The sequence below is a fragment of the Halyomorpha halys genome, unplaced genomic scaffold (assembly GCF_000696795.3).
Source record: "Halyomorpha halys isolate HHAL.00 unplaced genomic scaffold, Hhal_1.1 Scaffold1860.1, whole genome shotgun sequence".
Lineage (NCBI taxonomy): Eukaryota > Metazoa > Arthropoda > Insecta > Hemiptera > Pentatomidae > Halyomorpha > Halyomorpha halys.
Window position 1 is genome coordinate 1,232 of NW_027107055.1, and position 12,153 is coordinate 13,384.

Consider the following 12,153-nt stretch of genomic DNA (forward strand, 5'->3'; position numbering starts at 1 on the left):
GTAGTGTCTGTTACAAATAAAACATTAAGGCTCATTTAGCGATAGCTTACAACCATTAAAGTAACTTTTGTAGCCATGACTGCAACTGCAGCTATATGTATGAAGTTTGACATACCCAACCTCTAGTCCCGCATTATTGATTGCAAATAACATTTATTATAAAAATATAGATTGAAAAGTATGCTATCTGTCCTCTTTTTTATAAGTTATTAATTTTCAATGTAATAATAATTAGAAAAGCTTAGCGAACCCGAAGGTTCAATGCTAATACTAATACCACCAATCACTGGCTTCATCCAATGACCCAAATCAAATTCTAAGGCTATATTAAAAAGTATTTTCCATAATTCAGGAAGGTGGTAATAATTGAACGATATTGTGATTCAGAAATTTATTTCTAAGGTCTTAAAAAATTTGCAAGGATGGTTGGGGGTGTGGTCAGTAATGGCGAACATCAGTAAATAAAACTTTTTTGGTGCTAAAGTTTTGGTTTAAAATTTTAGGCCTTAATCAGCCCTAAATAACAAAACTATTAAAACAAGAAAATTAAAAATAATTTATAAGGTAATTTAGAATATAGGCATAGTGAGAATTCATCCAAAAAATAAGTATTAAAAATATTATTAATGAAGAAAAAAGAAATAAATAAGTTTAGAGCATATGAGAAATCAAAAATTGCTTTATGTAATTAATGAAAACATGAAATTAACTCATTCTCTAGCACATGTCACTCTTTCCTGCTTTAGTGGAATCTCATGAACGGTCCTTTCTGTTGAACTCAATACCTCTTCCTCATTAAAGAAAATATCGTCAAATCCGTTGTAATGGCGTCCTTCCAATTCTCCACCTGCGTTACTACCCCTAGTCGCGCCTTCCCGTCTGCTATTGTTTGTTGGCATCTGCACTTCTTTCGTCTGATTTTAATCCATTTCTCATTACTATTCTTTTATTATCTTAGCCCCTCCTTCTCTAAAAGATCACAACCAATAATAACAGGTGATAGTACTTCTCTACAAGAAATGGTGTTTGAACTTCTCGTGTCCACCAGACAGCTTACTCCTTTGTTCACTCGGATAATAGGCAGACCGCTCTGCTCTCCTTTCACGTGATAGTTTGTCAATGTGCGGTCGCCTCCCTGCTTACATCCTCCTCAGATCTCACGTGAGTCCTGTTTCTTTCTGGATCAAAGTATTTTTTATTGTTACTTTTCCTCACATTCACAATACTTTTTCCTATATTTCCTGAGCTATAGTCAGTGACCACGCTTGGCATCCATAAGTGACCATTGGGCTAATGCAACTCTCGTAGACTTGCCTTTTAAGGTTAATACTTATTTTTCCTTTCATGATATGCCTGAAGGACCAAAACTTATTCCAGTCGAGTGCCAATTTCCTCTGGACTTCGTTTGCTCCTCTATCCGTGAATCATATTAACTGACCTACATAGATATAAGACAGAATAGGACATTATTTGCTGTAAGGTTTATATTTTAGGAGATAAATAGTTAGAACTATTATATTAAGTAAATGTAAATGATCAATGATAAAACACAAAGAATTGTTTGTTTCAAAATACAAAAGTGGCAAATATTGGAGCTAGGAAAAAGGTAAACAATTAAAATATCGACCTGCAAAGAAGCATTTCATTATAAAATGGTATAGAATAAATTTCTTCTAAATCACTTCAGGAGGAACCAGAGCCCTTGCATACATGAGATATAGGTTGTAGGAGTACTACAACTGCCTCCATACATAATAGCTGTGAGATATGATCATCCATATCTCCATACATCAGATCAATTGTTGAAGATGAGGATTATAAATCGGAGAGCGGTAACCACTGAAGACAATTCTTAAGTTCAATCCAGCTTTTAAAGTTTATTATGAGGTGCGTTGTACCTGATAACAACATATCTCCTACGCACAGTAAAGTAGGACAATTTTAATCCTTTGACATTTTTTATATTACGAAAAAAGTTTTTAATTGTTTTTCTTTTGATATCGAATGTAGAAACAGAGGCATATAAAATTATTTTAACCCATGGGGGTATTATTTTTGATGACCTGAGTGGATTTATATTTGGGCCTTGAGACGGAATTATGTTTATTTTTTGTTCACTCATTGTGCTCGGCTTAACATCTTTTGAGTGACATAAATTGGTTACTTTACTTATATGACTAACAAAGCTAATTAGCCATATTAAATCAACATTACATTTATTTATTTATTTTATTTTATTTTTTAAAAGGTATATTACAATATTTACTTCTTTTTTGTTAAGGTGAAAGGTTTTTATGTTAATCAACAAGCCATTACTCTCTTTCACTAATCTTTCTTTATTTCCCTTTTAGGATGTTTCGACCATTTACCCCATCTTTCATATCAATATATTTAGTCGACCTAAAGATAACATCAATGGCCAAACCGTTGTAAAACGGAAATAAAGAAAGATTAGTGAAAGATAATATGGCTTTTTCATTAACGATTAAAATATAATTTCCTTCCTCATTGCAGTCTTTAGATTTAAATTAAAATTATTATTTCATTTGAATTCTCTTTTTTAAAGTATTATTTACTTGTCGATAGGTGGCCACGATCATGTTAAACAGGAAGGAGAGCTACTTGTTCCAGATGATGGTGAGAATTATTCATGTTATTATAATCTTTGAGGTAGCAAGCTCGAGAATAGTATTTTATATTTATTATTTTCTGTGTGATCATTACTCCATTTTCATTTCTGACACCTTCATGAGATATAAGAGTAAACGTCAAGACAAGGGTGGTGGTCATTTTTGCCATGTTGCTGAATTAGTCCCAACTTGGCAACAGATGAACTAGTTCACCTTTTGAATCGTCTATTTGTAGGAATGTTGAACTTTTAATATTGCCAGTTTTCTTATTTCACACAGTTGTAGGGATGGAATATCAAAAGAAAATTATCGATCAATTTTTATCAAATCAAGAAGATCAACATTATAAACACTTAATAATTAGTAAAGTGAAGTGAGAAATAACCTTTGTTATTTAATTATTTTTATTTCGAAAATAATCTTAAGCCAATATTTGAGGGCCATCACCCTAGCTTGAGGTAAACTGTGAATTTCATTTATTCAGTTTATATAACAAATAACTTAACAGCATTAATATGAATAAAATAATTACTAATCACAGTTCCCTTCTAATCTAATTATTGTATTACAATGGGATCTCTTGCTACTGGTCCAAAACAAAATTCTGATAGTCAACATTATTGTTCTAAAAATTAAAGAAATATACACTAGAATACTTGTTATAATAAGGTAAGTCCATATTTCTCTCTTATTATCACACGAAGGTGATGTCTGATACTTACCTCCATGTTTATCATTGTTCATACCTCTATTCATTTGGTACATAGGGAAAATTCCTATTACTGTTATTTCAATTTCATGATATAGTTATCAATCTTTTAATAAAATAACATGATGTAATAAATAACACAAAATGGTGAATATTCTTCTTGAGCTCGCTCACCGAAAAGCTTTAAACGTGAATATCTCCTAAAGTGTTAATACCCATTTTTGTATTCATCATTTATTTTTAATTACTTACTCTAGTGCTAGATTAAATAAGGTAGGTGATAAAGAATCACCTTGTTCTTCACCCAACCGAACCTCCAACTACCCAGAATGATGATTACAGATTTTTATTTTATTAAATGTTTCATTCATGCGCATCTGTTCTAAATTTACTTATTTCCTTGTTTAAACAAAATATTATACAGCTTCTAGTGGTCAATAGAATCATAGGCCTTTTTGAAATCTATGTAAATCTCATAAACTACCCCGTTGTATTTAAACTTTTTTCTGTAATATTTAATGAATTGAAAAAAATCACAGGGAGTAGTGAGATCCGTCTATAGTTATTACAATCCGTCCTCAGCCCCTTTTTGTAAACAGGGGTAAGTAGAGACTCCCCCCATTCCTCAGGCATTTCCTCAAGTTCCCAGATAGTTTCAATCAAAAGGCGTATTTTACTATTAGTTCACTAGGAATATTATCAATTTCCACTGCTTTATTATGTTTTAATTTTCCTATGGCTTTCTCAACTGCCCTCTTACTCAGTTCTTCTATCCACGGATTAGCACCCTGGTTCTAAGTCGGAGGATATTATTTCGTGTATTAAAAATATTGTCAAAGTGTTTCTTAAACATATCCAATATATCTACTGGATTAGCTAGAATATTATTATTTTATCTATATTTTATATAGCTTATATTAAGATATATTTTATGTCTCTTAATTTGACACTATGGAGTCCTCAAATTTATGCTATCGGTTAAAATCTTTGTACATTTCTCTTACATTATTTCATTTTCAAGATATTATCTTTTTTATTACTGAAAATTCAGATGTCTCATTCTTTAAGGCCCGAAAGTAAGTAACATAGTTTTACTATACACTATGGTTTAGTTGTTAGTTAAATTAATTTTTACTATTGATTTAAAGGATGTTACAAATTGAATAATAAAAGATATTACAGTTTGACTTGGTGGCTAATTGCTGGGCTATTGAGATTTTGATCAATCTTGCCCGTGTGGAGTAGCTAGTCTCTCATCGGGCGCCTCTCCAGATATGGCGGAAACCGGGGAAATGAAATACCCGGGGTGGACCAAAACTAGAATAAAATCCAGACGCGACGGTTCCTAGAATAGGCGGCGTACTGGTCAGCGTTTGTTCCTCAGGTTAGAGGCGGCTGTGTTTTACCTGGCAGTAGGTATAAAATGCTATTTTCCGAAATACAATGGAGGGAACTATTAATAATCATACTACGGTGCAGGTGCACGGAACCCCAGTACCGGCGTCGACTGGGAACGAGAAAGCGGGTTCCCCAGCATCGTCATCACACGTCCGCAGTGCTGCAGTGGCGGTAGACTTGGCCGTTGTAGCATCTAATGTTACTAGAACTACTTCATTGGTTGAGACAAACGAAAGAAATATGGTGGCTGGAAAAGTCAGGCTGTTTTCAGGAAGTGACAGTGAAGCCGACAAAGTCACAGGACCTGATAGTCGAGAAGGAAAAATGAGCCCTAAAGGGAAAAAGAGGAAGAAGTGAGAGTGGGAGAAGGAGGAGTCCCCTCTGAAGCCCAACCCAGAAATTGAAAGACCCGTCCAGAGGGCGGAAGTAATTCAAGGACGGGAGAAAAGTTACTTGGAGAGGAAAAAGGTATCACATGAGAACCAGAAATACCTGAATGGCCAGCTGAGAGAACTAGCCAATATAATAGTAGGACTGGAAGCCCGATTGTGGCTTCAATGGTAGCAGAGGCTATAGGGGACGCCATAGGAGTGGTCTATGATCAAAAGAAAAAAGAATGGGTGTCGCCGACACTGAAAAGGGGTTCTGGGATGATAAAAGACCTGGAAGGGAAAGTCGACGAAGAAGCCCGCACCCTCTTAGAATGTACGGCCGAGTGTAGGGCTAAAGGAAGAGAAAAGGGGAATGCGGACCGAAGAGCAGTACAGCAACTAAAGACGATGGGAGCTAGGTCTTCAGTCCTAATTCCGGTAAAAGAGAGGAGGAAATATGAGGGCGCGGAACTGGCCCCAATGCCCCAAAGCTCCAGCCAGACACCTTTCTGTAGGGGAAGGAACCTTAAATCGGATACCTCAACAGATGGTGAAGAAGAGGATAGCGGAAGCTGGGAAAAAGTCGAGCGAAGAAAGAGGAGAAAGAAGAAGACCCCAGCCCAGGATGTGCCTTCGAAAGAAGGGCTAAAGGAGAGGAAAAAACATACCTTTGCTGGCATCCTTGCGAGCGTTCCGGCCATTCCGCTGCAACCCCAAGAGACGGCGACATATGTCACACTCAAGGGAAGCGCAGCGGGATGGACTGCAAAAGATATATACATGGAACTCCCGCCCCAAGAAGAATTGAAGAGCATTGGGAACATACAATTGATAAAAATCACCCAAAAGGGCAGTGTTCTGGTCAGGACAGATGGTGCTGACCAGGCGCAAAAGCTCCTCACCTGGGATAAACTGAGGGAAAAAGGATTACAGGCGAACCTTACTGTGGCACGTAGGCCTCGCCTAGAAGTAAAAGGAGTCCCCAAAATATTTTGGACGGAAGTACCCTGGATAGATATCTTTGGGACAAAATCCCTATAAAGGCTCCAAAGGAGGATAAAGACAGGAGGGAGTGGCTTAGAACCTGCTTCTCCACTCCCGCGAGGGGCGGACTCACAACTACGTGGGTGCTAGAGGTGCACCAAGCTATGAGACTCGCCTTGATGGAGCCTGACCATCAGAGATTAACTGGACCCCTTGCTCTGCCTTTGGTGCCAAGAATACGGACACCCTGCAAAAGCCTGTATAAAGGAGGTGGCGTGCAGGTGGTGCCCAGGGACTGGGCACTAAGCTAAGGGGTGCCCTGAAAAGAAGAAGGGTGAACACTCGTTTTGTAGGAATTGCAAGGCGAGTGGCAGAGCAGGGAAAGATCTCCGACATTGTGCGGGCAGCAGGGAATGCCCGGTACATCTAGAGATGATGGTCAAGCAGGCGAAGAAGACCCGGTATGGGTAGGCAGCATATCCTGCTGGTCAATATGGGCCGGAGACGAATGGTCGCGGACGAATTGAGAACTCTCGCCCGAAGTGCTGACATGTTGGCGATTCAGGAGCCTTGTTGTCGAAAGAATGTGGTTACAGGTTTTGGAACTACGTCGAGGGTGGTCGGTCTAGGCAGTGGCGAGAGGAGGCCTACAGCAGCGATTGTTGTCGTTAACCCTGTCCTCGACTTAATGGAACTGAAGCAATTCACCACAGCAGATCAGGCGGCATGTTATGTCAGGTGGGGCACAGTTGCCTTCGCTCTGGTTTCAGCATATATGTCGCCACGACAAGCGAATGTAAATATCAATGTAGAGGATAATATAGCTGCTGTGGAGGCTGTCGTGTTAAAGTATAAAAGCGTGATAGTCTGTTCCGACACCAATTCGTGGAGCACGGCCTGGGGTTCTGTTCGCACGGACGCTAGAGGGAGGTTGGTAGAAGAATGCGTGGCGAGGTGTCAGCTGGTTATCATGAACGAGCCTTCTGGTCCCACATTTGTTGGAGCGCGGGGCCAGAGTTGGATAGTTTTGACACTTGCCATGGCTCCCATAGCAAAGCGTATTGTAGAGTGGACCCTACGGTCAGACACGAGCTCCGACCATCGGGTCATAGCCTATAGTGTGGTGGAGGAGGAAGGCGGTGCCCCAGAAGTAGAAAAGGGCTTTGTGACTCAATCGGTGAACTGGTGAGCGTTTTCAAATGGATTGGAGGGAATACTGGCTGACAGAGAACGGGAGGAGATGACCCCGATAGATGAGGAGCCCGAGATTGACCGCAGAATGGCAATGCTTACGGGCGCCATCACTGAAGCGGCGAGTATTACCCTCCAACGCCGAAGGGCGAGAGTAATTCCGGTTCCACGGTGGACGCCGGCTCTGACGCAGTTAAAAAGAGAATACTACAGGGCCAGGCGTAGGTACCAGGAGTGCAGAAACGACGAGAGGAGGCCTGCACTTCGAGAATAATCCTAGCATAGGTATAGGGTATACCGAAACGGAGTGCGTTGCCAGAAGAAGAAGTCCTGGGACCAATTTATTGTAGAGGAATTAGAAAAGAATCGATGCCCCTGGACCTCATCCTCAGGGAGGATGTCCTTAAATATGAAGTAAAGAGGCAGGGACTAGAAGCGCTACCGGGTGAGCTCCGAGATAGGATCGGCGAGACTCTAAACTTGTGGAAGAAAATACTGCGGGAGCAGTGGCATGCGCAATCCCAGCGCGCACTACCCCACTGCTCTCGCACTCTGTATGCCAGAAAGGCAAGGGGGATTAAAAAAAAAAAAAAATATCAATCTTGAATACTAGTTCTTTTATTATTTTCTGTTCTCTCATCCTGGGTGCAGCAACCCTACTACTTCATGTGTTTGTTCATAGATGGCAGCATCTTGATATCCTATCAAGATGTGTAAGGGAGTCTTCCTCAAACAAATCGATTTGAATAATAAATATTTCATAACATTAAAATTATGAGGAATCAAACACATAAAATTCTTAGATCATGACAAATATTAACGTCTGTGGTCTGAATGTCAAACTATTAACATATTATTAATACCATTTTTTAATATTTCCTTTACTTACCACTCTCAATATAGGTCATCTTAATTTATCATAAGTTCAACCATCTATATATATAACATTTTATTTATTGTTTTACAGATGTTAAACATTCACTAAATGAAACAGATCAGCTGAATGAAAAGATGGATATTTACATTCCTGTTATGTATCATCATGCAGACGAGAGGGCTTGTCAGCGGCCTCATTGTGACTATATAAGAAGCATACCATTTGGTTTTAAAGAACATATAATGGCTTGTAACTCAGTTGAAAAGCCTCATCATTGTCCTCATTGTGTATATAAATCAGTTCGAAAATGTGATTTAAAACAACACATAATGGCCCGTCATACTGGTGAGAGGCCTCATCAGTGTCCTCATTGTGAATATAAATCAGTCCAACGTAGTACTTTAAATCAACACATAATGGCCCGACATACTGGTGCGAAGCCTCATCAATGTCCACATTGTAAATATAAATCAGTTGAACGTAGCCATTTAAATCAACACATAATGGCACGACATACTGGCGTGAAGCCCTGTCAATGTCCTCATTGTGAATATAAAGCAGTTCAACTCAGTACTTTAAATAAGCACATAATGGCCCGTCATACTGGTGAGAAGCCTCATCAGTGTCCTCATTGTGAATATAAATCAGTTCATCTTAGTGCTTTAAATCAACACATAATGGCCCGTCATACTGGTGAAAAGCCTCATCAATGTCCTCATTGTGAATATAAATCAGTCAATAGATTTAATTTAAATGCACACATAATGGCCCGTCATACTAGTGAGAAGCATCATCAGTGTCCTCATTGTGAATATAAATCAGCTCACAAATGTAATTTAAAACAGCACTTAATAGCCCGGCACAATGGTAAGAAGCCTCATCAATGTCCTTATTGTAAATATAAATCAGTTTATCTTAGCCATTTTAATAAGCACATAATGGCCTTTCATACTGGTGTGAAGCCTTAGCAACGTCCTCATTGTGAATATAAATCACCTCAGTGTGAATATAAAGCAGTTACTCTTAGTCATTTAAAAAAACACTTAATGGCCCGACATACTGGTAAGAAGCCTCATCAGTGTCCTCATTGTGAATATAAATCAGTCAAAAGAGTTAATTTAGAACAACACATTATGGCCCAGCATACTGGTGAGAAGCCTCATCAGTATCCCCATTGTAAACACAAATCAGTTTAAAAAGGTAATTTAAATAAACACATAATGGCCTGGCACACTGGGCAGAAGTCTCATCTTTGTTCTCATTGTAAATATAAATCAGTTCTAAAGCATGATTTAAATCACCACATAATGGCCCATCATACTAGCCTAGTATGAAGCCTAATCAGTGTCCTCATTGTGTATATAAATCAGTTAATCTTAGCCATTTAAATGTACACATAATGGCCCGTCACACTGGTAAGAAGCCTCATAAATGTCCTTATTGTTAATATAAATCAGTTCAACTTGGTACTTTAAATCAAGACATAATGGCCCGTCATACTGGTGAGAAGCCTCATCATTGTCCTCATTGTAAATATAAATCAGTTCGAAAAGGTGATTTAAAACAACACATAATCACCCATCATACTTATTGTTCCGGTAACCTACGGCAACGGAAAGGTTGAATCAGAAAGGCTTCCATGTATAGGACCTGTAGCGCCCATGTGGCCAATAGTGAAATCTCACCTCCTCCAGCGCTCTCGGTGGAAGAGAAGTACCCAGACTAGTGTGAGATAGCCATCTTGTCTTCAACCAGAGAAGCATCCATCCTTTATTTTTGTTCACTGATCATTAATATCTGCACGAGTGAGTAGATTTACTTGAATGGTTCCCAGCAGCAGAGAGAGGAGAGGCTTGGAGATGTGGGGTGAGGAAAGAAGTAAGTCCACATAGCAATAGTTAACTTCCGCATCATCATCTACCACCTCAATGTTAGATCTACAATTTCCATAGCCCAGTCATACAAAATTCTACTAATAATCAAATCATAATGTTTCTTTCGGTCACCCCCTACACCTCTTGTAACATAAAACAATAGAAGTTTATTACAATTAATCATTTTTCAATTATACAGTCCACTCAAACCCAACCAGCCAACCAAAAGTGAAGTGTGTCTTACAATGAGGGTGAAGGCATGCTTCATACATAATGGTCCCACCATGCCGGATATTCATAAAATTGTAATGTTTTAATTTTCAAAATTAGTGTTAACACATAAGGTCCATGAGAGACCTAATAATCCAAAATTGTAATTCATTTTTCAACAAATTCCAAATCACAGCTTAGTGAAAGTAGATAAAGTTGTATAGTATTCTAGAAACCTAATTTATTGTTCTTACCTGGGAAAAGATCAATTCAGCTGTGTTGATGATGTTCAATACTTACATGTTTCATTACATCCATACTGCATGTTTATTTACAATTTAATGTCAATATTAGGAAGGAAATTACTTGCTATAACATAGCGCAGAATATCTATTCATACAATGTTATTTTCACAGAGTTAAATTAAGATTCATTAAACCTTCATTTCTTTATTGCCATGTTAATAATTAATATCCTTAATGAATCTTAAATTCAGTAATATAGTGGGCAGAATTCTTAAATGCATTACCAATATGTTCTATTTCCATTTCATTTATGTAAGTTTTCAAGTGTAACATGCTTATGCACAGAGATAGCTAACTAATCTGAAAGAATTCAGTAAACATATCAAATATATAGCCAAATTTCACTTCATTAATAAATCAAGTTTTACTCACCTTATTCATAGGTTAATTAATTCAATTGCAAATGAATTCAAATAATTTTGCTGACTTAACACTCAACATAGCCTAACCTAATAGTGATAAGGAAAATCTTAATAAACCACTCACTTTATTTCTCACAATTTTATTCATTATTTCCACAGTATTCATTTATGAATTAATTAGCATACTGTTAATAAAAGTAAAGTCTTTAATTTATACAAGTTATAAACAACTGTTAACCTATTACCTTAAATTCACGTTAACCATACATGTTTTGTTGTCTTATCTCTTAGTTAGAGCACAATAGAACAAAATACACATTATTTCAATATATTCTTTCTGAAGTTAAGGACATCAGCATCCACCTTTCAGTAGAAGAGATGGCACTTCTTTCAATAAAAATGGAAGAGTAATTCATAAGGAAGAGAAAGGGTCCTTTCAGCGAATGTATTCCGAGGTAATTCCCGAGGGAGTTTAGATAATTTCAATCAACATATAAGTTGAAGACCCATCACAATGCTGAGAAACCTTATAAATGCCACCATTGTAGCTATAGAACAATTAATATTGCTCAATTAAAATCACATATAATGGCTTGTTATACAAGTTAGCCACATACATGGCTTTCCATACAGTTTAAGAGCCTTTTCTTTGTTATCCTTGTCAATACAAAGTAGTTCACATGTACATATTATGGCACATAAGGCTGGTGAGAAGTCTCATCAATGTCCATATTGTATTTATATAAAAACAAATACTTGTAATTTAAAAAGATGTACACAGCATAAATCAGTAATAATGAACTTCAGCAGACATTCAAGTATCATGTATTAAGTCGGGTATACAGTAGCCAATATATCACTTATAATTAACTGTTTCATTTTTATCTCTAATGGGTCACCTCAGATACATTTTTATTAAGTTTAGTTTTTACATGTTTTAAATGAACTTTTCATTACGGTCAAATGATTTTTCACATTTTTAAAAATTCCTTGGTGTTTCAAGGGTATGAAAAACTTCCTATGGTTCACAAGTTTAATCAAGGGTGAAAACACCCATAACTTAGTCAATAATTTCCTGTAGTTGACAGTCTCGTACAATCGATGCATGAAGCAGTTTATTGTTCTCTAAAACTTTACTTTTATACAATATTGAGGTGCACAATTAATGAACTTTAAATAAAAATTCTTGATACAAATTTTATGATTTAAAAGGTATATACTACATTTTGAGAATTTTTGAAA

At 37.3% G+C, this 12,153-nt stretch overlaps 1 protein-coding gene across 1 annotated transcript; it reads left to right on the plus strand.

Annotated features, from left to right (window-relative positions):
* Positions 1-2,502: 2,502 nt before the first annotated feature.
* Positions 2,503-10,214, plus strand: LOC106690758 (zinc finger protein 711-like). The gene is made up of 2 exons (XM_067045402.1): positions 2,503-2,637; positions 8,251-10,214. Exon 2 carries the CDS (start codon positions 8,295-8,297, stop codon positions 9,126-9,128), a length of 834 nt encoding a protein of 277 aa, XP_066901503.1. The 5' UTR covers positions 2,503-2,637; positions 8,251-8,294; the 3' UTR covers positions 9,129-10,214.
* The last annotated feature ends 1,939 nt before the right edge of the window (positions 10,215-12,153 follow it).